The sequence below is a fragment of the Phyllostomus discolor genome, chromosome 11 (assembly GCF_004126475.2).
Source record: "Phyllostomus discolor isolate MPI-MPIP mPhyDis1 chromosome 11, mPhyDis1.pri.v3, whole genome shotgun sequence".
NCBI classification, from domain to species: Eukaryota; Metazoa; Chordata; class Mammalia; order Chiroptera; family Phyllostomidae; genus Phyllostomus; species Phyllostomus discolor.
In genome coordinates, this window is record NC_040913.2 from 71429301 (window position 1) to 71456847 (window position 27547).

The window sequence follows — 27547 nt, forward strand, 5'->3', positions numbered from 1 at the left end:
AAAGGCAAGGTGGTTCCTCGCCCAACAGTGCCATATATGTGCCCATTCTGGGCCCATGTTATAGCTAAGTAGAACATAGGCTGGGTTTCAGCAACCCTGACTCAATCCTAGGAAATGACAAACTACGCCTACTGCTGTAAACAAACTTTTATTGGAACAAAAACACACTCATCTGTTTACGCGTCGTCTATGGCTACCTTTCATTACAGCAGTAGAAATGTGCAGTTGCAACAGAAACTGTACTGTGTCACAGCTTAAAGTATTTACTATTTGGCTCTTTACAAAAAAAGCTTGCCAACTCTGATCTACCCCATAGTCTGGGTCTCCTTTTTGTTTTTGTTGGTTTCATTTTTTCCTTTGAATCCTCACTCAAGGACATTTTTTCATTTCTTTGAAAGAGAGAGAGACATCACTTTGTTACCTTCTTGTGCACGCCCTGACCTGGGATCAAACCCACAACATGGATGTGTTCGCTGACCAAGAATCAAACCTGCCATCTTTTGCTCTACTGGGCGACGCTCCAACCATCTCAGCCACACCAGCCAGGGCTGGGCCTTCTTTTTGGGAATATAATATTCCCAAAAAGGGAACAACATTTGCACAACTAAATGTTGTTTCTCTGGGTTAAGAAGGAAAGGAGGTGAGGATGATTTCCATGTTTGTGAATTAGGTGACTGAACGAATTGATGGGAACACAAAGTGAAACAGAATTGCAAGTTAAAATCAAAGAGAGGGCTTAAAGATAGTGAATTTCCTTTTAGATAGATACAGCCTAAAATATCTGTGGAAAGTCAAAATATTCTTGTATGCTGGGGAGTTGGATATACAGTTTGAAGGAGAGAATTAATATTAGAAATATACAACTGGCAGACCCAACTATAGAAATGACACATTGCGGTAAAACCCACAAGAATAGAAAAGGTCATTGGGGGAAGTTGCCAAGTAAAAGGAGAAGAGGCCTCAGAGCAGCACTCTAGGAGATATTTACAAGGCAGACAGAGGAAATGAATCCAGCAATACAGATCAAAAAGACATTTATGGGAGGTCAGTGAAGGAAATTACCCTGCAGTTATGAGATTAGGGGATTTTACAGAACTAGGCAATTCAGAAAGTCAAATGCATCATTAGAAATTTAAAATAAGTTTGTCCCCTTTGGGAGGAAAATACCCCCAAACTAGGAAGTCTTTCAATATACATGGCATAGAAATTTAGGTCAGGGTCATGGAAGCTGGGTTTAAATTTTAATGTGCTAAGGAATAAGACAAGAAAGACCAAAAGTGTAAAGTACGTTTTTAGGGTAGCCATAGGCATTGGCAAAGGGGAAATTTGTGTTTGAGAGCTGTTGCCATTTAAGAATGAGAAACTTAAACCCTGGCTGGTGTGGCTCAGTGGTTGAGTTTGGACATGCAAATCAAAGGGTTATCAGTTCAATTCCCAGTCAGGGCACATGCCTGGGTTTCAGGGCAGGTCCCCAGTGGGGGGCGTGCAAGAGGCAACCACACATTTATGTTTCAGTCCCTCTCTTTCTCCCTCTCTTCCCCATCTCTCTAAAATAAATAAATACAGTCTTTAAAAAAAAAGAAACCTAAGCCATTTATACTCTGTGACTGTAAGAGGGAGTGATTGAAGAGAAGAGTTAAGACTGTTGGTAAGAAAGAAGACAGAGATAGTGAACTCTGAACTGACAACTTGTTTTTTTTTGTCTCAATTATATGATGCATATGTTTTATGAACAAAGTTGAATATAGTTACAGAAACAATAAAATATAGTCTTCATGAAGGAAAATCAAAGATGCAGAGTTATAATATTCAGGTCTTTTGAAGTGGGTTTTAAGAAAAGAAGTTGTAACTAAATCATCACCTGTGTGCTTGCCTCTTTGATGCCTAGATACGGAATCCTGTCCTGAGAATTGCATGAAGCAACTGATTTCTGCTTCCTGACTTGCATGGAAATTCTTAAATACTACATTTTGCCTCAGTCTAGGCAACACTGTAGTCCTCAGGTGGCAAACACAAGGCCCGCAGGCTGAATCTGGCCTTCCACCTTGCTTTATCCGGCCCAGCACCTTGTTTCTACCCAGCAGCAATGCTGAGCTCCTTGCCCCTAGTTAAGGAGTAGTTACATTTATACAGTCCTAAAATTACATTTGGCCCTTTGAAGGCAACTGTGAGGCTGTTGTGGCCCCCAGTGGAAATGAGTTTGACACCTGTGCTCTAATCGTTAATATTTACTTTTTCTTTCCCTTTGGACTGTGAGAGGAGTCTTTCCTTTCCTTCTTTTTTTTCATCTTCTCCCATCTTTAAAAAGCTCTAATTTTCGGACTTTTATATTATCCCCAAAACACAAGAAAATTGTGAGTTTTCAGAGCTTCTGACCTCTCCAGGTATGGTCCACAGTTCAACAATTGGGCACCGCTTGGGAACTTGGTAGCAATGCAAACTCTGGGACCCCTACCCCAGACCCACTCTGGAGGGGTCCCAGCAGTATGTGTTTTAGCAAACTTTGTAGGTGAGCTGATGTACTAAGGGCTTGAAAAGCACTGCTGTGGGGACCTCAAAAATGATCAGAAAGGGTTTAAAGATATTGTTACAGAACAGACCTGGGTGGGGAATGATATACTAGTATTGAATGGACCCACACTTGTGCTGCGGGGGTCCCCCACCCCATGCTAGGTTTGCCTTGTCTGCCACCAGGGAAAAATGTCTCTCAATGCCAGAGACTGGTGAAAAGGAAAGGGGTTATACGGACCTAAGAGTAATGACTTAATGTCTTCATTGAGATCCCAAAGTCCCTTAGAATATCCACAAATGCACAGTCCTTCCTTCCCCCTCTGCCCAACTGGGGTACCATGTCTCAGAAAAAGAAATAGAAGTCCGTAGTTCTTCTCTGCCCAAGCTGCATGGTCCCAAAAAGACCCCTCTGCCACACCATTTCTGACTCCTCCCACAATTGGCCACAGCTGCCAGCATCCCCATATTTTTCCAGCTTTACAGGGCTGCCGTAGTAAGTCCGGGCAGGTGTGGCCCTGTGCTGTGGAGTCAATCATCCCCAGGCTCTTATGCAGGCTCTATAACCAGGGGGAGTTGCCTCCCAGTTACAACATGGGTTGAAGTCACTCCCATCCCCCTGGCTCAAAGCCTGGCCACAGCTGTTTAACATATTTGTGAAATGAGTTAAAGGTTATAGATATGTAAAATGACCATTCTAGAGGTTATCAGCAAAACCGTTGCTATGCAAAACAGCTCTCAATGGCCCTGCACCTCGTGTCCCATTCCCCAGCTCAGACCTGTGGGGGTGAGGACATCATTCATATATATACATATTTTTTTGAAGATTTTATTTATTTCTTTTTAGAGAGGGAATGGAGGGAGAAAGAGAGAGAGAGAAACATCAATGTGTGGTTGCTGGGGGCCGTGGCCTGCAACCCATGCATGTGCCCTGACTGGGAATCGAAACTGCGATGCTTTGGTTCGCAGCCTGCGCTCAATCCACGGAGCTACACCAGCCAGGGCATATATATGTATTTTTTAATATTTCCCGGGCACCCTGAGTTCTGGACCCCATTACAAATTACTACTTTGGGTCCCCCTTGGTTGCATCCTGTTACAATATTTCACAATCCATTAAACATGCACTCTTTCTTTTGGCTTTTCATCTAGATACTTTAGAAAGTATTGAATTCTGCAAATTACTTTTTGATTGACAGACTTTTTTTTTAAAGTTACAGTGTGGGAGACAGTTTCAGCTGATGAGTTTTTCATTAAATAGCATATCTTTTAGTGTTGGTTACTGCATATATATCACATTTATTTTAAAACCTGTATACTATTGTAATATTCTGTTAATAATTATTAGCAATTGCTTATAATTTTTTCAAATCTGAAACAGTCTCCTTCATCTGTGTGTTTTTAGATGTTTTCTCATTATTAGGACAAATTTCAAAAAATAGATTTGCTACATTAAAGATCGTGCACATGAAAATGTTAAAATCTACTTCTTGATTTTCTTACTAAAAAAATCACATGAATTTATAATTGTATTTATAATGTGTTTTATGTATAAAGGAAGTGCCAGTTTATCTATGATTCTAGCAACATTGAACATTACCAAACATTTTTGTTTTGTCATTTTATAAGGTGTGATATGTGTTACATTATTTGCATGAAAATTCTGTAATTATTTTATTTATTTTTTTGATATTCATGATTCAGTCTTTGTAAAATTTAATCATTTTTAAAATAATTTTTTAAAAGATTTTATTTATTTATTTTTAGAGAGAGGGGAAGAGAGAAAGAAAGAGGGAGAGAAGCATCACTGTGTGGTTGCCTCTCACTCATCCACTACTGGGGACCTGGCCAGCAATCCCGGCATGTGCCCTGACTGGGAATCAAACCACCTACCCTTTGGTTCATAAGATGGTGCTCAATCCACTGAGCCACACCAGCCAGGGCAAATATAATCATTTCAATACTTAATAAACTTATGGTATCATTCTATTATTTAAATTTGCATTTCTATGATTATTGATAAACTTGAATGTGCTTTCATATGCTTTGGTCATTTTCATTTTGTGTGCATGTGTGTAAAACACCCAATTATAACAGGGCAGTCAAATGAACCAATGCTTTTCTTTATGCATCTGCATAAAGATATATGCAGATGCTTTTTAAATTATGCTTAGAAAGTTATTCCAATCCCAACATTATTTCTTTTAGAGTACTTCCAGTTTTATTGTTGATGTGTATATCTTTAATGGATCTACACTTGTGCTGTACATGTTATAAGTTAGGACAAATTATCTTATCATTTCCCTTTTGAAATAGAGGAAGTTAAAGCCCAGAGCAGTTGAATAACTTTCCAAGGTTAGAGATTTGATCAGTGGCCAGGTCAAAATTCTTCTGATGCAGAATTCTTCTGATTCAAATTTGAGGGTACTTTCAATTACCTCTCTGAAAAAACACATGGGGAATGGTGGGGATGTGGGGAGAGGGGTGGAAGGGTGGAGCAGGGGATAGGAAATTAAAGATACTTTACATGTTTTTCTTTCCCTTAATCCAATAATCAGGAGACCAAGAGTGGAATGGACAAGAATAATATAAAATATTTGGCTTTCCTTTAAAACTATTTTTTTTATTTTATGTTATTCTTTTCCTAGATTTTTACATCTGCCAAGATATAATTTTCAAAAAAAATTTTTTTAAATGACTAAAGCCAACATAAAACATGGGTCCAAAATAATGCACACTTTTTGCCCAGATTTTTGAGGGGAAAATAAGGATTCACATTACACATGGGTATAATGATTACTTAGCATAGGTATAATAACCCCATGTATAACACACACAAAAATGTTGGTGCACATTATACAGGGCAAAATACAGTAGTTCAATCATTAATGAGGAAATCAGCTGGATGGCACAGTTGTTTTGAAAGGACTTGATAAATTGAATGTTTGCAGAGTTAAAAAAACAATGTTGAAATCAAATTGTTAGGTTAAAGATTCACAGCAGCATGGATGGAACTGGAGAATCTTCATTTTTGGATTCTTTTTTCTTCTTGGTCTGATTGGAGAGCATTATGCTAAGCGAAATAGGTGGTGAAAGACAAATACCTTATTATATCACCTATAAGCAGAACCTAGTCAACAAAACAAACAAGTGAGCAAAATAAAATGAAAGACATGGAAATAAAGAACAAACTGACAGTGACCAGAGGGCAGGGGGGAGGAAGATAACAAGGGAAAGAAGCAGAAGGTTCAAGCCAAGGAACATGTATAGATGACCCATGGTCAAGGACAATAGGAGGGAGGACTGAATGTGGGAGGTTTGGGGTGGGTTAGGCAAGGAAGAGTAATGGGGGGGTAATGGGGACAACTGTAACTGAACAACAATAATAATTGTTTGTAAATAAACTCAGATTTGCAGAGTAAAAAAATGATATAATTTATTAGTGTCCTAGAGGGTCATACAATCATAAGTTTTAGAATTATATTTTCTACTCAACAGAAATCACTTTCAGCTCTTTCACATAGAAATCTACAAGTTAATTTGTAACTTCAGAGATTGGGCCATAACCAACTGTAAGCAGCATGTAAGATATATGCTTTAAATAACCAGAGAGTGAGACTATTAGTGCTCCAGGCTAGTATTGAATGAACACACAGTCATCCTTTTGCTTTATTTTGGATAATTTTTCTCAACAGACTTATAACCTAAAACAGAATAGACTTTTTACAATAAAGTATTTATATAAATAATAAACTCTTTGTCAAATCAATACAGGTTAACTAAAACTTCTGGTTAAAAAAAATAACACATATAAATGATGCATTTCAGAACTGAACACCTGAAGCCTACATAATTTTATTAACCAATGTCATTCCAATAAATTCAATAAAAATTTTTAAAAGCAGAAAATAGCACATAAAGGGTAAAAGTTTGAGTAAAAATAAACCAGACAAATATCAACAAAGGGAAGTTAGGTGACAATCTTAATATCATAAAAATTAGAAATTAAAGTCTCAGAGAGATTAGAATTTGAAGCAGATGGTTTTAAAAGAAATAAAAGACAAGTTTCAATAGAAAGAGGCCAATGTGACATTACAGCATATTAATGTGAGGAGAAAGAGATATTAGATGACTTTGGAGAGAAAGATAAGTAGCATGGGGGGCTTGTAGACTATAGTAAAACATTTGATTTTGTTCTAAAGAGCAATTGGAGAGGTTTTTTAAAATTATGTTTTATTGATTATGCTATTACAGTTGTCCTGATTTTTTCCCCTTTGCCCCCCCCCAACCCAGCCTCCACTCCCTCAGGCAATCTCGCCACCATTGTTCATGTCCACGGGTCATGCATGTAAGTTCTTTGGCTACTCCATTTCCTATACTGTACTTTACATGCCCATGGCTATTCCATTAACTACCTGTTTGTATTTCTTAACCCCCTCACCTCTTCACTCATTCTCCCACAACCCCCCTCCCGTCTCTTTAACTTTTAGCATTTTAGTTATGATGTGTCTTTGTGTGCTCCTCTTGCATCCATCTTGTTTGGGGCCCTCTGCACTCCCTGGACTTGCATGTCTACTTCCTTCACCAAATTAGGGAAGATTTCTTTCACAATTTTTTTCTTTTTTTTTTTAGAGCTTAACAACTTTCATTTTATGTTTATTGACATTAAGAGTCCATACAAAAGAGAATTTACCACTTAAACACATACAGTGACAGTAGTTTTTTTATATCATTTTGGACTTAGATATTCAATAAGTCAGGACTTCAATTAGAATTTAAACTATTTGCAAGGAGAAGAGCTAGGAGATCAAATAAAACAAAAGTTAAATTAAGTGAAAGGTTGACATAAACGGTTTGAGAAATCCAGGGGATGGACAGATGACATTAGATGGTTTCAGACAACAACCATATTTGAAAAAATTTGGCAGAGGTCAACATTCTAAAATGATAAAGTGAAACAATTCCAAAATAGTAAAATTTCTTCCTTTCTTTAGAGAAAGGTTTTTCTCCATTTTTTATCTCAAGCAAGACAGCTAACATTCTCCCAGATATTTCATCTTTAAGTTTACTTTGCATAACAAATAGATCAATCAATAATAAATCATGACATAATTACACCAAAAAAGAAACATGAAATCATCATGCCTTAAAATATAAACCATGACACCATTAAAGTCCTAGAAGAGAACATGATATTTCACGCAGAAACTTTTTTACTGACATGGCCCTAGAGCAAGGGACATAAAGGAAAGAATAAACAAATGGGACCTCATCAAAATAAAAAGCTTTTGCACAGCTAAAGAAAACAGTATCAAAATAAAAAGAGAACCAACAGTATGGGAAAACATATTTGCCAATGATACCTCAGACAAGGGTTTAATCTTCCAAAATATATAAAGAACTTACACGACTCCACTCTAAGAAGACAAGCAACCCAATTAAATAAATTTTTCAAATTGATTTCTGATTTCTTGTTCTTTCTCTTCTCCTGGCATCCCTATGAATTGCTTAAAGTTGTCCCACAGGGCTTACACTGTCCTCATTTTTGGATTCTTTTTTCTTCTTGTTGTTCTGATTGGATGTTTTTTGGTTCCTTATGTTCTAAATCATTGATTTGATTCTCAGCTTCATCCACTATACTGTTGTTTCCTTGTAAATTGTTCTTTATTTCAATTAGTGTATCCTTTGTTTCTGACTGGATCTTTTTCATGTGGCTAAGGTCCTCACTAAGTTCCTTGAGCATCCTTATAACCAGTGTCTTGAACTCTGCATCCAATAGACTGCTTATCTCCATTTCATTTAGTTCCTTTTCTGGAGTTTTGATCTGTTCTTTTATTTGGGCCATGTTCTATGTCTCCTTATTTTGGCAGCTTCTATGTATTAGGTAGAACTGTTTTGACTCCCTGTCTTGGTAGTGTGGCCTCATGTAGTTGGTGTCTTCTAGGGTCCAATGGCACAGCTTCTTCTCCTATTACCCAAGCTGGGTATTCAAGGTGCTCCCTTCATGTGTACTGAGTACACCCTCCTCTTGTAGTTGAAACTTGGTTTCTGTTGGCAGATCAATGGGAGGGATTTTCCCAGGCCAGTCAGCTTCAAGGATTGGCTGTGACCACTTAGCACCAGCCTCTGCCCTCCGTGGAGGATCAGCTCTGCAGGTATAGGGTGGTGATGCTCTGACGTGGTCTGTAGCTGCCCACTGGGTGTGCTGGCCCTGGGGTTTCCCAGGAATTGCAGGCCAAGTTCAGCCCTCACTTGTGTTTTGCCCGGGACACCCTGCCTGAGTTATAAAGCAATCTGAGATGGCCTCCTCATGTGCTGGGGTTGGAGATTTCCAGGCAAAGTCAAGCTGTGATTCTAGGTGGTTAGTTCTAGGCCTGGGGCTCAGTGAGGCCAACTGCTGCTTGTTTGAGAGGCTTTAGGAAGTTGTGAAGCAGGAGCCAAGACCGCCATTCATATGGAAAAGCAGCTTGAACGAGCCCATGATTTGGGTGGGACAGAGTCTCTGGGGGTCTCCAAGGTGGGGTCTAACAGTGTTAGCCAGTCTGATGGAGTCCCTGATAGGTCTTCTGCCAGCTCTGTGGTGGGAAGGCCCAGAAAAGGTACCATAGCTTCTGCTAGCCTTGATGCCATACACTTCAGCTTCTTTCTGCATACCACTGGTGCCCCTCAAGTCGCCACCCTGTCACTGGAGCACAGAGGAAGTAAATCTGCGTAGGTGAGTCGGTATGTGGGTTCTTGAAGAAGAACTGCTTAGGGCTCCAGAAGTTTCTTCCACTGACTTAATCTCCACTAGATTTTGCAGCCAGAAGTTGCAGGGACTTACCTTCTTGGCGCTGGAACCCTGGGCTGGGGGCCTGGTGTGGGACTGGGATTCCTTGTTCCTGAGATATCCCTTTTGAATTTTTAACCACCACACATGGATGTGGGACCAGCCAGTTCTGCATCTGTGCCCCTCCTACCAGTCTGGATGGATGTGGCTTATTTAATTCTATAGTTGTCAGACTTCCATTCGACTTGATTTCTGATGGTTTGGAGTGACAGTTGTTCTCTATTCTAGTTGTAGTTTTGTTGTGGTTGTGTGAAGAGGTGAGCCATGTCTGCCTATGCCACCATCCTGACAAGAAGTCACAACTGGAGAGTTTTAAAGAGCAAAGTGTCATGGTTTAATTTTTATTTTTGAAGAGTCACTGCTCTGCAGAGAGTATTTTACAGCTGGGCAAGCATGGAAATAAAGAGGCTAGGTGGGTGGGGGGCAATAATCCAGAGGAGAAACGATGCTGGGCTGAACTACGATGGAAGTAGAGAAAGGTGAACAGCTAGCATGTATATTTCAGAGAAAAGGCTGAATTCATTATCAAACGAATCATCTGTGAATAATGAAGATTATTGAGAGGTGCAGAATGAAAAAGTATAGTTAAGGTTAATACAAAGTCTAGGACAAAGTGAGCACAAACTAAATAGTAATTGCTACTTTTATATTATTATATATTACAAAGGGTCTATAACAGGAAATTAAAAACTCAATTCTTAATAAAATAGAAAAAAACAGTATAAATAAGTTTTGCTAGTGTATTTGAAAATCTGAATTGAATCCACATTTCAATTGTAAAATATCTTTTTGTGTGTGTGTCTAGAAATAGGAAACCTAAATAGACCAATGAGCATGGAGAAAATGGAAAATGCAATTAAAAACTTACCACCTAAAATTTCTCTGGCCTCAAGAATTATAATATATTATCTACCACAGAGAGTAGTTCACTTTCTCTGACCTCTCTCTCCACCTAGAAGGAGAGCTCAATCTTTTGTCATAATAAACACTGGACAAATGTTAAAGACTATAACTTTTCATTGGTACCAAATTAATTAGTCCACCTAGGATGCCCAATATTTTTGTTCTCATCTCGTACTCTTTGTCAACATTTCTTCAGTCTGGGAGTACAGAGCTCGCATTGGTCTTATTCACACCTGTGTCATAAGCACTACCTAAGTGCCCTTAGACACAGCAAGTAGTGAAAAATACTCACTACATTGAAATAATGAATAAAAAGCCAAAAACACTGAGAGAAGAGTAAACTGGGGGAGGGTAATTGGACTCTAGAGAAACAGAGCAAATGGTTGCAAGTTAGAATGAAAGGTGGGGAAGGGTTTTAAATAATTGTTCTGAGAATTAGTGATTACAAGTTATTTTTAGGACAAGATACAGAAATTTTGTGGTTTAAATTGAAACATTGAGGGTAGAACAAACACAAAGTTTTGCATATCTGTTTTATTTATAAAGAGAGTAAATTAAAATTCACCAAATATCTAATCCATGTAAATTTCAGTGTTTTATCATATAAATGGAATGTGATGCAACCATTAAAGTTATACTTAGACTGATTGATTTCAGGCAAAGTGTTTTATAGCTTGGATTTAAAAGTGCAGAATAGATTTGGATGTGCAATAAGGTTACGACTTCATAATTTTGTAAACACACACACACAGACATATACACTCTTACATGAATTATATATCTCCAAACATCAAAGGTATTTTGATTTTGAGGTGGAGCTATGAAAAATTAGTTTTATATTTTTAAACATTTCCAATTTTTACTTAATATAGTTCCATTAATGTAGTAATAAAATTGCCATGGTTAGAATATTTTTTCATAAGAATATTGTGGTGTATGATAAGCCACCACACCCACCATGTCAGCAGTCTTCAAACTTCTAAAGATTAATAATAACATAAATTATCAGTAAAGAGAAATGTGAAGCAAGATTTCATACAGTGGATTTTTAATTTATGGGACTCATTAACCTGAGTTTATAACCAGAGTGTAAGAATTATATGGGGCTTTTAGGTATTAGTAATATCTAACTTGTATTTATTTCTTACCTCCTTATCAAAAGCATGTCCATGAAGTTTTATTCTCACAAAAGAAAAATAAGGTTCAAAGAGATTAACTATCACTTGCTAATTTTAAAAGAGATCGGAGATCTAGCTGGAATTCAACCCGGAACTGGCAATGACTGTAATGGACTCTGGCTTTGCTCTTAATCAGAATCTGTCATGCTGACTATCTACTATTTCTCCACTAGAGTAATATATAAAATTGTCCTAAAGGAAAAATGCTCATAATTCCCAGAGAATAACTTCCCAAGGATTCAAAGACCTCAGATGAAAAAAAAATGAAGAAGCTAAAATCATATGAAAGAGTCTGTCAGTTGCAAGTTATCACTGCAACATTTTGTTTTTATATCAGAGCATAAATATACTGAATTCCTTTGTGCTCATGCACTCTCAAGAACGTCTTTGCCCCTCTTTTCTCTTCTGCATTCCACAGGCCACCGTCTCAGAAACACGCTTCTAGTTTATCCATTTCAATTTGTACAAGAGAGAAGGCTCTTTCCTTTCCCACTGAACTAAGACAAGGCTGGACTTGAGCTTACGTGGGCTAACTTACTTGCCCCTTTGCCTACACCATGTCTCATATTCTATCTTTCCTCTCACCTTAAAGCTATAATTTGCCAGCATAAGATATTAATTATCTTCAGCACATCAACATCATACTGGTGAACATGGGTTAACGTTATACGGCAAAACCAATCAATGACATTGGCGTGTGTCACATGCCTCCTTAATCACTGTACATCGACTCTGACTCTTCATCATCTTCCACCCTCTCATGCCTACAGGGTCAGGTTTGGGGAATCTCAGGGCAAAACAAAGTTTCTGTTTGCATTGCCCAGGTCCCTCTAACTCTTTACTTTTTACCTGGCTCCCTGGAATCAGTTGAGTGCTACACCTCCCCCATCCCCAAAATATGTCCACATGGAAACTAAATGTAACCTTATTTGTAAAATGGGCCTTTGCTGATGTAACTTAGGTCATGAGCACAAGAGATCACCTGCGTTAGTGTGTATCCAAAGACAAGTGTCCCTGTAAGAGAAGGCGTAGACAGGAGGGGGAAGGCATAGACACAGAGAAGACCATGTGAAGAGGAAGGCAGAGAGTGAAGTCATGCTACCACAGAGCCACGAGAAGATGGAAGAGGCAGGAAGGATCCTCTCCTACAGCCTTTGGAGAGAGAATGGGTCTGTGGACAGCCCCCTTTCAGACCTCTGATCTCTACACCTCTGAGAAAACAAATGTCTGCTGTTGCAGGCCACCCAAATTGTGGTAATTTCCTACAACAACTGGAGGAAACTAGTATAATTCCTGAGCCGCATTTTGACTAAGGGTAGCAGGTGTGCATTTTCCTACACCTTCATCCTTTCTTAGGATCTGTCAGCTCACCTCTCTCCACGTTGTCTCAAAATATCCCGAGTAAGGAGACTCTAAGTTGCTTCATTGTTTAAAAGTCTGGTTTCCAGAGAACTACCTTGGCTGTCCCTCCTCCCTCCTCTCCTCATGCCCGTCTGGCCATTTCCCCTTTGGTTCTACTCATCTTTCTTGGTTCTTAGTTTTTGGAACGGAAATCCCTACACCTCCAACATCCTTAACACTAGTTGATATGAAGTCTGATCTCTAGGTCTCTGTCTCTCCTATAGTACCCTCATTGCCTCAGATTCCCAATCAACGTGATGAGGCAGGCTCCAGATCCTAGCAGAGATAACAGTTTTTCAGGAAAATACCTGAGTTTTTTCTACCTATAACTTCTATCCAAAACTATAGCCTCCTGTGGCAATTATTTTGCTACTCTTCCTTCTAAGCAGCTGGAATCCACTGCTTCTGTTAAGCGTTTTGAATTTCTACAGGAGAGTATGTATGTATTTATTTTTCCTAAATGGTTGCTTGATGGCTGTAAGGAACAGAGTTTCCCACATGCCCGTGACTATTTGCACTAGTCCTTTCCTTCTGCTCCATGGCACGTTTAAAAGTCCCCCTTCACCTTGTTTTTGTGCTTGCACTACTTCCAAGACCCTTCTCAGTGTTTCTTATGACCATGGCTCCTTTCTTTCCACACCCAGCCTTTTAAGTGGAGCCCTCATTTCTCATCTGGACCTGCACCGTCCTCTAAGTATTCCATGCTTATCAAATCCTGAGCTGCTTAGGCTAGAGATTCATAATGAACAGTTCTGGGAGGGGCTGTAGCATCAATATTTTCTAAAGCTGCCCTGCCCCGAAACAATTGTGGGGTACAGTCCAGGAACCACTGCTCTAACCCACCCTGCACTTAACATTCTGCTAATAAGTTTTTCAGATGCCAGTTGCATTGTGTCATGTGTGCAAGCCCAGTTCCTAAGGCTAACTTTCAAGGTCTCAATTCTACTCCAATCTAATCTCCTGCCATAACCAACTTGGTTCCTCCTTTCCTGCAAAGTTAATTTCCTCACATTCTTCATGTCTAAAGAAAATGTACTCCTCCCCAGAATCCCACCCCCGCCACACACACACCCACTCACGATCTTCCAAAAGACTTTTGTGGCATATATACGGACATGAGCTTGAAACGTATACATCATCCACACTGAAACATTGGACCCTGGAAATGTCTGAGGTCTACTACAAACAGTGGAGTAGACTGAGTCATTCCTCTCTCCCCAAAGTCAGAAAGTTTGCTCATTCTGGTTTTTGGTTATTTTTCTGAGAGACATTGAAGTCAATATTTATAGTACACAACTAAGCTTGCTGAAAAAACATCTTGGGGCCAGCTGACATGAAGAACAGCCCTCCCATCACCAGCTTTAAACTAAAGGAAAGCAAAGCCCACTCATGCTCTTAGCAAAGTCAGTGACTGATACTTTCCCTTCTGACCAGCTGCATCCGTTCTGCTGCCTGACGATCAATGACAGAGCCTCTCCTGATGGGTGGAGTAACCAGGGATGGATTCCTACTGCTCCACCTTTTCCCAGAAAGGGAGGTATTTAAACTTCTCACACAAATGACAGAAAACTAAAACTGAAACAAATGACTACATTTTTTTTTAGAAATCTGGCATGCAATTACAGTAAAATAAACCCTTTTTTATGGCCTCAGGAGTGGGAATTTCTAGTAGATAATATCCACCTGAACCACAGAACGAACCTGCTCTGCCTCAGTACATCCCAACCTGATGTTGTTGTTGTTGTTGTTGTTTCTCTCTCTTTTTAATTTATAAGAAAAAGAAACAGCAAAGAGGGGAACTCAGTAACTGTGGCTCTCCACAATGTCTGCATACTGTATAATAATTTTGCTTCCGCTCAGGGTACATATGTAGTGCAATAAGAACTTCTTGGCTTATGGGCCTTTTCCTCCTTGTGAGCTGGTGATGATGGGAATATTCCTGAGTCAAATTACATGCACAGAATGGAGTTTTTAACAAGCAATGGACTGAGGGGGAGGAGAACTGGTTTCCTAGTCCTTACACTCCATTTATCAAAGTGCTTTCATGCTCCATAGCAATCCAGTGAGTGGGGTGGCACTAGATCTCCGCTGAGTAGGTGTGAAAATGGAGGGCCAGGCACTACTCGTGATTCACTGAAGGAGCCATGAGTCTGTGAGTGCAAGTGAGGATGACTGATGCGTGGTTTCACATGAAAGTCCCACATCATGGGGATCTCTTCAGTTCCTAATAAATGGAGACTCTGCGGTCATCATGACCCTAGCAGCACTGTCAGAGAACATAATCCAATACTAAGGGCTACAATCCTACTCTGTGCAACACACTGAAGTTATTACTTCTATTATTTTTAATGCTCAAATTACTTGCAGGTGTGTTACTTGGCTTCACAACTAATAGCTCTGCAAGAGAGTTTTTAGCTCTCTTAAAACCAGTGAATGGATCCTATCTCTCTTCATCTGTATTTTTCTAATAACACTCCGAAGTAAATAAGCATCAGAGTAGGTATTCAATAAAAGCTCATTGAATTCCAGACCATTCTCTAATCACAGTTAAATGACAATTTATGCTTATGGGAGGAAAAATTTTGATATAATATTATCGAAATGACAGTAACATTGGATCCTTAGATTTAAACTGAACGGTCTTGCCCCTTATTTATGATGCAGTATTTAAAAAAGAATGTCAAGAGTCCTGAGTACTTGTTCTGCTTTTGTCACTAATATGACATAGGAAAAGTCACTTCCTCTGGACTTTAGCTAGCCCAAAGGTAAAAGGGAGTAGTTGTGCATTCGGTGAATTTTTACGCTTACCACATTGTAGGCCTCAGACCACATTCAAACAGGAAACAGTGCTGACAAAAGTTAACTGATGAAAAATGACATGGTAGATTGAACCTCAAGTAGAATTAAGAAATAGGTACATTCTTTCTCAACAGTTTCTTCCACTTTTCTGTAAATATCTAGTTCCTCCTACCAGCCCCGAAAGCACCCGAGGTCCTTCATGATTTCTTTTCTGTCCCACTAACTCACCGAGATAAACTGATTTGCCTATATAACTGATCTCTAAGTTTTGTCCTTTTATATATAACTACTAGATTTTCTGATAAGTTTACTAAGCTGACAATCTATTACAAAAAGAAAACCCTGACATTAAACCACTCCGATTGGACTCTCCTCTGCAGTAGCTATTGCTTCTCTTTTGTTGATAAGTATGCATTGCATTATTTGTAGCATTGTTCCTACATCAACAACTTGCTTTTTGTGTTGCATTCTCTTTATCAGTACATCAAACAAACAAACAAACAAACCACCATCTCAGTAAACTTATTCTGACCTGATCAAAGGCTCCATGCTTACCAGAGGATTTGGAAGAAGAAACCCATAATCTTCAGAAATGTGAAATCTTCCTAAAGATAATGACAGTGTTGTCTTTAAATTCTGACTTTGATGTTCCATAATTTTGTTTTGAAGTATCTGCACTGGAGCTGCTACTGAAGACACCACTGCTCTCTGCTGCAGGTATGTGGCAGACCCAGGTGAAGGGACCTTCAGAATAGCGTTTTTGCATCTCAGTTGGTTGAGCCGTGTTGCAGCAGCAGGGGGAACCTTGGCCAAAGGCTGAATTCCAGACTGCCGTGAACTTTCTTTGACACCAGGCTGAGTAAACAACTGAAGACTGTTTATTAAATTGGTTATGGCTCATCGCAAATCCCCTCATAGGATTGACAATTGGGTCTTCATCCAAAAGGAAAAAACTATTTAAACCAGAAGTTGGTGACACATGGATAGATATTTCAGTGACTGGTGGTGAGCAGGGTAGGAAGGGGGACTCGATGCGTATTAGAACATCTGGAGTGTTTTATTTAAGTGAATTGCTTTCACTTACTTTAATTTACAATATTTTATAATTTTAAGAATCTTTGAGCACATTAAAGGAGGATATATGTGTTGTTAAGCTTCACAAGACAAGTAGTAGATACTAACAAACTTGAGAAGAGCTTGAACAGATTATTTGATTTAACCCTCGACTTTTATCAAACATCTTTTGAGAATCTGTCAATAAGATGAGTGATTTTACTTATGAAGTAGGTTCTTCCAGGTCACTTTTACAGGCTAGAAAACCAAGGCACACCCATGTGAAAACCCCTGTCCATTTTCATGCCACTAATTAATAACAGAGTGAGGACCAGAGTTGAGGTATCCTGATTTCCAAGCCACTGCTCTGTTCACTAAATCAGGCTGCTGGGTTGTCTGTCAGAGGACCCATCACGGTTTGAGTTCACTTGAATATGGAGTGGCAAACTCTAGGCCATGGATCTGCCCTGTGAGAATCCTGAACACTCCACCTTTTGTCCAATGGACCCTAAACCTAACTTGTCACAAGCTGGTAAACAAATTTATGTGGAAACTAATTTATCTACCCACTTCCTCTTGCTTCCCATTCTGTAAATTGAATATAAAAACTAAGAGGAGGAAGTGCTCTGATAATTCATTTGACAGTTCCCATGGAGGGTTGAGTTTTGCAGGTTGCATGTCAAATGTAGCCTAATTGGTTCATGGTTCATCGAAAACCCCCCTCACAGCCATCCTCAATCATCCACTTCCGTTCAGCCCAATATCCAACCAGTCTCCAAGTTCAGTTTCTTATGCCTACTAAATGCGATTTCTCAAACTTCATGTATTTAATCATCTTCTTTCCTGCAATATCGGATTGAAAGATGACTTAGTTTTGTTTATGCTAGTCATTATTTTTCACCTACTTTTCTGCACTCTCTCAAGAAATTACTTTAACATTGTAAAAGCATGGAATCATAAGTTATCAGAAGTGAAGGGAGCATGATAGAATAAATGACCTAGCTCAACACCCTCATTAAATATACGAAAAATTTGAGATTTATAAGAGTGAAATGATTTAGCAACTGCCACCCAGGGATTTCACATCAGAATTGAACTAGAATTTCAATTTGCAGCCTCTGAGCTCAGAACTTCCTCACTGTACGTCAGCCAGGCCGACTTACGTTAAGACTCTGTCACCTGTTAGCTACTTGACTTTTCAACAAGTGGGAAACAAAAGTGAGAATTTTAATACTAAACCTCTCTTTCTACTTCTGTAGGAAATAAAAGTGTTTATCCAAGATATTTTGTGGTGTTCTTTCCCCCCATTCTATAAATCCTTTTTTAATAACATGTTTTTCTGGTTTTCTCTCTTACCATTCTGACTTTATCTTTTCTGTTTCAGTTATACACCTATTTTTCTATTTCAGCCCCGAACATATAAATATATGCAGTATTGTTATAAGTGTTTCTCTGCCTCAATGGTCTTATGTGTTTTTGTCTGATCATAACCATCATTTCTGTGCCCAGGTCCCCAAGTCTTCATGTTCAGTCTTGATCGTCATTGTTCCCCAGATTTATGTCCATGGTACTTGTGGGTCAGTTGTATATCTCGGGTTCTGCCTTAAAACCTTTGAAGAACTCCTCAGTGTAAATTAAATAAAGTTCAAATTTCCTTGGCCTGGCACTTAAGGATGTCTATCACCTGGCCCCCAAGCACCTTTCTAGCTCTGCAAAATTCTACAATCACCTTGGACTTCCTTCATGTCAGATTTCAAGTTCTACCCAGTTTGATTGTTACTAATATATTTCTCTCATTTTGTCTGCTATTGTAAGCTCCTTGTAGAACCCACATCCACTGAGTTTTGTATCTCCCAGTATCTGGAGCTCAGTAAATGCTTGTTAAATGAATAATTGGTCACAGTCGCATTGTGAACCCTACATTTTTACAACTGGGGTCTTAATGCCAGATAGAGATTTGTGCTAGTCTCTGTGGTCCACTTTAAGCACAGCCCCTGCAACAAAGACCACAGCGGCCATACCCTCTATGAAGCTCTGCTTTGCATCCTATTTTCCAAGAGGAAGTAGGTGAAACATAATTCTGTCCATGAACTTCCTCTCAGTGGTAACACTTGGAGTTCCATAGTCTCGTGTTCTATCTTAGCTTTCCCATGAGTCACCCTAGTATCAGTATGTGACAAGGCTTCCGTTTCTCTTAAACTAGGTACTAGGGCTTTTTGGAAATGGACCAAGAAGTATTCAGAAAAGGATGAAATAAGATATCGCACCAGATATACATAGTTTCAGTTTCAAATTGATGAAGTCCAAAGTCTGAATATCAAAAACAATCAGCCCAAAGAGTACTGATCCCCTCCAGCTGTTAATTGCTTCTTTGTTCACAAATTCAATAGGGCTTTCTAGTCCTTTCCTTGATTAACTATTCAGGCATTTGGATTTTGGCCTACTTGTCCTTTTCAAAAAAACCCCCCAAAACCCACAAAACACTCTTCTCTTTTCAAGTTCTCCCATGACATGTATTCCTTCTTGTTATATTGTGCTTAAAAATAGTAAGAAAAAACTAATAGCTAATATTCACTGATTTTTCTTCTGTTCTAAATCCTATGATAAGCATCTCCTATGGAATGTCTCATTTAACTCCCACAGTAGCCCCACGAGTTAGGCACTATTACTATTCCCATAATTGATTTGAGGGAACTGCAGCTTGGAAAAGTTAAATAAAAGCCTAAAGTCGTACATTTGTGAGTGACAGAGTCAGGACCAGAGCACAGACAATTTAAGGTCATCACTCTTAACCACTCGAGGCATGCCTTTCTTTGGATGATCTCATCTATTCCAAGACATCAGCCATGGTTTCTAGGCTAATGACTCCCAACATTGTTTCTAGTTGAATCTACCCTGTCATCTTCATCTTATAATGCTTTATAAAGCAATTATAAATGCTCCATCTGAAATGTTTCAGCACATCAAACATATACTAGATACCTTGCACTGAAGCAGAGGCAAAGGCTTATGAAACCTCCAGCAACTATCTTAAGGTCTTGAACAGAGAGCACATAGTCTAAAGACAGATCAAAGCTGTTCTTGTCACTTATTTTCTCATAATGAGAACAAAGCTCATTTTCCTCATCTAGTCCATGCTTTGATAAATAGTATCTCTCAGAACTGGCAATATAATTTGAGGGCTCCAGTGAAGAACGAAAATAAGCACTCTTGCTAAAAATTACTAAGGATTTCAAGACACTGACACTAGAACATTAAGCCTAGTAGGGAGTCCTTCTGCATGCAAGACTCCACGTGACCGCACAGTTTGAATATCTGTGAAGCTGGCCCTAGCACCTCTGTTGCCATAGTTACCTGGTTAGAGACCTAGAAATCACCTCTCCATCACATCCAACAGAACACCAATCTTGCCAATCTTACTGCCTTAATATTTTTCATTTTCCTTTTTATTTCCAACCCAAGTACCATTATTTTCAATCCCTTGCCATTTAATATTGAAATATTATAATAATAAATCCCCAACTTATCTGTCTGACTCAAATCTAATCCCATAATATTTGCCAATTATTTTAGAAATGAATTACTTTTACAACCTTTAAATTTATTGCCCTGCCATTACTATTATTCCCCATTTTATTCCACCCCTGTTATTTCTTTTACTACTGCCAGAGTCATTTGAATATTTATTTATTTAGAGTGGGCAGTCCTTCATTTAAATATGATTCAAGTAGGCAAATATAATAAAGTTACTTCTGTGCTTAAAACCTTTCTCTTTTCTATGCGAGATGTCTGAAATTACTGCTTATATTTTATTTTAGGACTTTATTTTTTCACAAGTCACATATAGTCCGTTACCCATTTGAGTTTATTCTTGTCTATGGTGTAAGTTGGTAGTCTAGTTTCATTTTCTTTTTTGCATGTACCTGTCCAATTTTCCCAACACCTTTTATTGAAGAGATAGTTTTTACTCCCTTGTATGTTCATGCTTCCTTTATCAAATATCAATTGACCATAAAGGCAAAAATATATTCACCAATGACACATCTGATAAGGAGTTAATGTCCAAAATATATTTAAAAAGTTACACAACTCAATATCAGGAAGCCAAACAATCCAATTTAAAAAAATGGGCAAAGGTCCTGAATAGACACTTCTCCAAAGACAAGATATGAATGTCCAATAGACATATGACCATATGAAAAAATCCTCAATGTCACTAATCAGAGAGATGCAAATTAAAACTACAATAAGGCATCACCTCACACCTGTCAGAATGGCTACCATCAATAAATCAACTAATAACAAGTGCTGGCAAGGATGTGGAGAAAAAGGAACCCTCGTGCACTGCTAGTGGGAATGCAGACTGGTGCAGCCACTGTGGAAAACAGTATGGAGTTCCCTCAAAAAATTGAAAATGGAACTTCTGTATGACCCAGCAATTCCACCACTGGGAATATATAGTAAGGATACTAAAACACCAATCAGAAAGAATATATGAACCCCTATGTTCATGGCAATATTATTTACAATAGCTAAGATCTGGAAACAGCTCAAGTGTCCATCAGTAAATGAGTAGACAAAAAAAAGCTGTCATCCATTTATACAAGGGAATACTACACGGTTATTCAAAAGAAGGAATTCCTACCCTTTGGGACAGTATAGATAGAGCTGGAGATTATTATGCTAAGTGAAATAAGCCAGAGAAAGACAGACACCATACGATCTCACTTACATGTGGAATCTAGTGAACAAAATAAACTGATGAACAAAATAGGACCAGAGGCATGGATACATGGAACAGACAGACAGATCTCAGAGGAGAGGAGGTGGGTGGGGGGTGACTGGAAGGCATTTGCCAAAGAACATGCATACATATATGCATAGCTACGAACACAGACAATGAAGTGGTGAAGGTCAGGGTCGGAGGGGTGAAGGCTGGGTAATGAGGGGCAAAATGGGGGATATCTGTGATGGTGTCAACAATTAAAAAAACTTCCCTTTGTTTTCAGAATAATTTGAAACTATTTCAGTGCATGGCTCTTGAAACCAATTATGGTTTAATTTCACCTACCAATCAATGTTAGTTCTTTCATGCTTCAGTTGTACCAAACTATGTGTACTTCCTCAAATAGCGAATGTTTATGCTGCATTCTTACACATCTTTTTCTTTCTGGAATTCTCCAATGTTTTTTTTTTCACTTGCATATATACTAATCATCTCTTAAAACTTATCTCATGTATCACCTCACCTGACAAAGTCTGGTACTGCCACAACCCTTTCTAGTGCCGGCTTTTCCTCCCCTGTTCTGTCCGTGGGAAGCCCGTTACCCTTCTTCAGCCTTCTCACCGGGTTTAGGGGCTACAGCTCTTTGGTCCAGTGCTCCCTGTTTATATTCATATAATCCTTATTCCATTGTGTTCAAATAATTAATCCCCCCAGTTGTCCACTAGTGAGCTCCTTGAAGGTAGGATTGGTGCCATTAATGTTTTTAACTCTGTTATCTAAGGAGCTTTCTAAGGAGCATAGTATGTTTGCCTACTAGATGGTTACTGAACAGAAAGTAATTAGAGTAGAGATTCTGATGCTTATAGAGTTAAGTATAACCCCATTAATGAAACAGTACTCCAACTCAACACTGCATTTGTTCATTCTTTTAACAGCTGGCATCCAAATACATTGCTAAGTGCTATGATGTAAAAATTCAAAGGCTATGGATCTTACCTACAGGGAACTACACATTAGCAAGTGAAGTAAGACACAGACACACACAGAGCCATAGTTACTACAGAAGAGCTAAAGAAAAGTATAACTAAAAGAGAATAAAATAAATCTATGAGAACAGAGTAGAGAGAGAATCCCCTACAAGTTAACTCTGCTGTTGGGTGGGTTTGGACAAATGGATAGGTGGGAGGCGGGTGTATCGGCATGATCACTGGAGTTCTTCCTGCGATCCCTGAGGCTGGGACTGTCTCTGGAGAATTAGATGGTTCTGTATGTTCATTCTTCTAAAGACGCTCTCCTTAAAAAAAAAAAAAAAACAGGTTATTCTGGCATTGTCCTGTCCTCATCTACCCTGTTTCCAATGTTCTGAGAGTCACCACAAAGTAGGAAAATAGTTTCTGTTTTGACTTACTGGCAAGGTCCTAGATAGGAAGCAATGCCCTTTCCTGAAAAACACTTGTAAACTTCTAAAACATATAAATATGTAAAAATAGTTGTTACATCAAAATCACCATCTTTATAATCTAAAAGTAATATGGGTCATCCCACTTTTAAACACATGTTGCTATTTTGTTGTTTAAAATTTTTATTAGATTAACCTAGTTTATTAATTGATGTTTTATGGATTAATTTACAGATAATATATGTGATTGACTCATAGATTTGGAAGGCATTTAAAAATGATCTATTCATTTATCCCTGATCATTTTAGGTGTGCAAAAACAGACAGGAGAGATTAAGTGAATTACCTAAGGTCACATAACTCTTTTCTTCTTAACAGAGTTGATTTTTTGCAGCAGTTTTAGTTGCATTGCACAAGGTACAGTGTTCCCATAATCCTACCCCCACAGGCACGGCTTCAAGTGCCAGAGTGGTGCACTTGTTACAACTGATGAACCTATAATGACGGATCATTACACAAAGTCCATAATTTACATTGCAGTTCACTCATTGGTGGTGTTCCTACTAAGGGTTCTGAAAAGTAAGTAGTAACACGTATCCACCATTATAGTGTCACAGAGAATCGTTTAACTGCCCTTAAAATCCTCTGTGTCTTACCATTCCCTTTCCCATACCCCCTGGCAATCTGATCCTTTTACTGTATCCATCGTTTTGCCTTTTTCAGAATATCACACAGTTGGAGTCATGTAGTAAACAGCCTTTTCAGACTGACTTCTTTTACTTAGCAAAATGTGTCAGTGTCTCCATGTCTTTTCATGGCCAAATCACTCATTTCTTTTTAGTGTTGAATATTATTCCATTGTCAGGATGTGCTTACATTTAGTCATCCATCTACCGCAGGGCTTCTTGGTTGGTTCCCAGTTTTGACAATTATGAATAAAGTTGCAATAAACACCTGACACAGGTTTTTGTGTGGACATAAGTTTTATTTTCCTCTCAAATTATGTATTCCAGTGCTAAACAAATGCAATAACTCTTGTTAGCATGGATCAGGCGTATATTTATGTCCTCTTTTAAGTCATTAACTTTACTTTCTCCTATCAAGGTGTAAGATTTCTGTTTTTTCAGCTATCAGACTTAAATAGTCTTTTAGGGCCATTTTTGCCCCATCATAAAACCAAACTTTAGGCCCTGGCTGGTGTAGCTCAGTGGATTGAGCACAGGCTGGGAACCAAAGTGTCCCAGGTTCGATTCCCAGCCAGGGTACATTCCTGGGTTGCAGGCCATAACCCCCAGCAACCGCACATTGATGCTTCTCTCTCTCTCTCTCTCTCCCCGCCCTTCCCTCTCTAAAAATAAATAAATAAAACCTTTAAAAAAACAAAAACAAAAACAAACCAAACTTTAAAACCAACACCAGGGTACTTTTCTACCCAGATGCATTTACAGTACCTTGTAAAATTAGGTAATGTTTTAGAGACTTAGCTCTCACCAGCTGAACAAATATGCAGACACGTTTCTACTTCCCCCAGTACTCTTCCGATAACTTGTATTGATGTTGCCAGTAGATGAGCATTGCCTATAGACAAGGTAAAACCTTTTCCATCATTTGGATAAGAAGTAGGAATTACATTTCAATCACTACATGTAGAAACAACCCCTTTAGGCAGTTTGCACACGCCTCCTCTGAATGAAGTATGTTCACCACTGTCCTTTGGGCTGTCAGTCTGACTGATTTTAATCTGTGAACAAGTTAAAGGACATGTAATAGTTCACACTGGTAACACCAGCAGTGTTGACAGCTCACACTTTTTGGAAAAAAAATATAGTTAGCATGTCATAATCTGCAAATACCACTTCAGTTATGTATTTTTGACTGTGTCAGTGTTAAAAGGTGGCCTCCTAGTGAGTAATGCATAAAGCATGCAGCTCGTAGACAAAACCATGTCCAAGTCCACAGTGTACTTAGAGTTGCTATTTCTGGGTAACATGTTATCTAGGAATTCCACATAAAGTATAATGCTTTTCTATGTAGCATTTTCAATTGAGTTGCTAGCCCCAGGTTGGCAATCTTGATATTTACATTATATATAAGTAGGAGGTGAAATCCTAGGGTAATATACATCATGAAAATAAAGATACAACATTTTGTGATTATCTGGTGCATGAAGTTTTAAGCCTTGCTTTTGAAAAAGGCTTTCATTCTATTCTTTAAATATCTGTTCCTTTTCCTATTATGGTACATTTCTAACACTAGCTATGCATAATTGCTATCTTCAAAATAGTCCTAAAGCTCCAAAGTAGAAGGATGTTCTGATTGGCAATGTGTTTTCACCTCATGTTTGACATTCTGTACCATTCCAACTTTCTTATCTATTATTTTGCTGCAAATCCTAAACCAGGGTGAGTAGACTCAGCTCTGTAAATACCAGCAAATGATCTTTTACTGAGCAGATTTCTAACTTTCCAAACTCCATCCTTCTCTCCCATGCAAGTCATCATATTCTAGGCACCAGCTGAGTCCCCAGCAGGCTCAGCTCCCAGAGCTGCGGCTCTTCTGGCAAAGGCACAGCCACCAAAAGGGCTTCAGGGCATCTTCCAGGTCAGGGTTATGTCTCTGTGCCCCTGTTTTGAAAAGTTTGGGCTTGTTGCTGCACACAACAGTAATGGGGACAAATATAGGTCTTTTTACCACCCTACCTCTGCCAGGGTCCAGCCTCGGCAGGTCTCAGGGTCCCCGAAGGAGGAATGGCTCAGGCGAAATGAGACAGACACCAGATGAGATGCCGGAGGACAGCCAGGCTCTCTGGGCCTGACTGACTCACTGAGAAAAGTCAATCTTTATTTTTATAGGGGAGGTTTTACAACATTCAATACATAGTGTGATTATTGAAACAGAAACGATTACCACAGAAATAATTTCTAAAAACACAGAAGGTTTTACCAATCAATCATGTTAAACAAAGAAATAACTGAAAAGTACAGGAAGTCCCACAGATCAACCATATTAAACAAAGGTTGTTTTGACCAAGAGGGTCATTAATAAGATAGCCAATGAAGCTATACAAGCACAAACTTTCAGGTGCTGATTATGATTAAATATCTACTAAGTTTCTATAGATTGGTCTAAATCAAAGGGATACAAGGAGTGATTTAAAAATTAGTTATTGTTTATAGAAATTAGATTATCTAAATTAGATAAATGATTTTTTGCCTAGGTCTATTAACTACGTATCTGGGAGGGCTATATTATGTTTCCATATACTGAGATTATTATTATTTTTTTAATATAATTTTTTAAAGATTTTATTTATTTATTTTTAGAGAGGGAAGGGGGGAGAGAGAGAGAGAGAGAGAGAGAGAGAGAGAGAGCAACAGGGAAACATCAATGTACGGTTGCTGGGGGTTATGGCCTGCAAACCAGGCATGTACCCTGGCTGGGAATTGAACCCGGGACACTTTGGTTCCCAGCCCACGCTCAATCCACTGAGCTACGCCAGCCAGGGCTTAGATTATTATATGTTAATTAAAACTCCTTCCTCTTCTATTTACCTGGTCCCATCAATAACCGCTCCTGCCCAGGGCATGGGAAAGGCAGTGGTTCTAATAAATCTTGAGCTTTTGAATGGTGACTGGCAGCTAGCCTGCCCATACTTTAAATCTATTCTTAACTTTCCAGGTGGAGGGAGTGGGCAGCATTAGGGTTATTAGGGGCTTCTAGTTAGCGGTCAGCAAGTCATTTCACGCAGAATCAGAGGCACTGTGCAAGGTATTTTGTTATAAAGCACAAGTGTCCAAAAATCTGACCACCTGATGCTAATAGGGACAGGCATATAGGAAGAGATAGACAGGAGACCTGGCCACAGCCGCTTCTGCCGTGCCTATCCCGACTGTGTCAAGGGTCAGTTGTTGGATGGCCTCCACCCCACCTCCACTACTCTTTTATTACTACAACATAAGAAAAAGTCACACAGGAGTTGGGAATTTGGGAGCGAGCCCGTTCAATCAGATGTTCAACACTTTGATTGTTAAAGTCAAAAGGAGCAGGGTTCACTTGTTCACTTGTAAGGAAAGTCTTTCCTCAAAGGAAGGTTGTGCTGTGCTGTGGCTTCAAGGCAACGTAATAAAAAGCTAAGAAAATTCCTTGGCAAGTGGAATAAGGAAACTGAGACAGATAGCTGGGGCGGGGGGGGGGGGGGGGGGGGCAGAAACTGGCCAAACAATTTACAGCCAGATCCAGATGGTCACCAGGGTTGAAGTTCCCATGTCTGGCAGGGGGCAAAACTGGGAAAACAAGAGCCTCACCCACAGGGTAACCCCTCCTCCCCTGACCTCTCCTCGCTGGAGAGAACATCTGGACCTCAGCTGTGTTTTAGCTTCAGACTCAGAACAGTGGCAAAACCAGATGAGCAGCACCACAGCTGACTTCGGGACCTGCTGCATTGAATGATGACCCCCTGCCCTGGTACCAACCAACCAGTCAGTGGAAGCCACTATCCAGAGGTCATTTCTTTCCTATTGTTACCAAACAGCAAGTGGAGTCCTGCTGCCCACCACCAGCCACTAGGCAAAATTCTGGAGGCAAAAGCTCAGTGGTAAAGGAAATGAGTGTTTATTCAAAAGCTTCACAATTTTGGAATAAAAGCTTTCCACTAGCATTAGTCACTTGTCTATCAATCAAAGCTAAACTCTTCAACTCTAGTTATAGCTTTATCACTGAAGCCTATCTTTTAAGACTAAAATCTAACTCCT

General features: G+C 39.1%; 1 protein-coding gene across 2 annotated transcripts in view; it reads right to left on the reverse strand.

Moving 5' to 3' along the window:
- Nucleotides 1-16438, reverse strand: part of IDO2 (indoleamine 2,3-dioxygenase 2) — a 49509-nt gene extending 33071 nt beyond the window's left edge. Inside the window, exons 1-2 of one of the 2 annotated variants that reach the window (XM_036011577.1) lie at nt 16174-16263; nt 4860-4950 (exon numbers count right to left, since the gene is read on the reverse strand). Coding sequence is in view for 1 of the 2 variants with exons in the window: in XM_028526746.2 (XP_028382547.1) it covers nt 16174-16272 (99 nt within the window). In the remaining variant the exon portion in view is untranslated. Of the gene's footprint in view, nt 1-4859; nt 4951-16173 lie in introns of both variants that reach the window. The other variant, XM_028526746.2, reaches the window with a different exon arrangement.
- Between the last annotated feature and the right edge of the window lie 11109 nt (nt 16439-27547).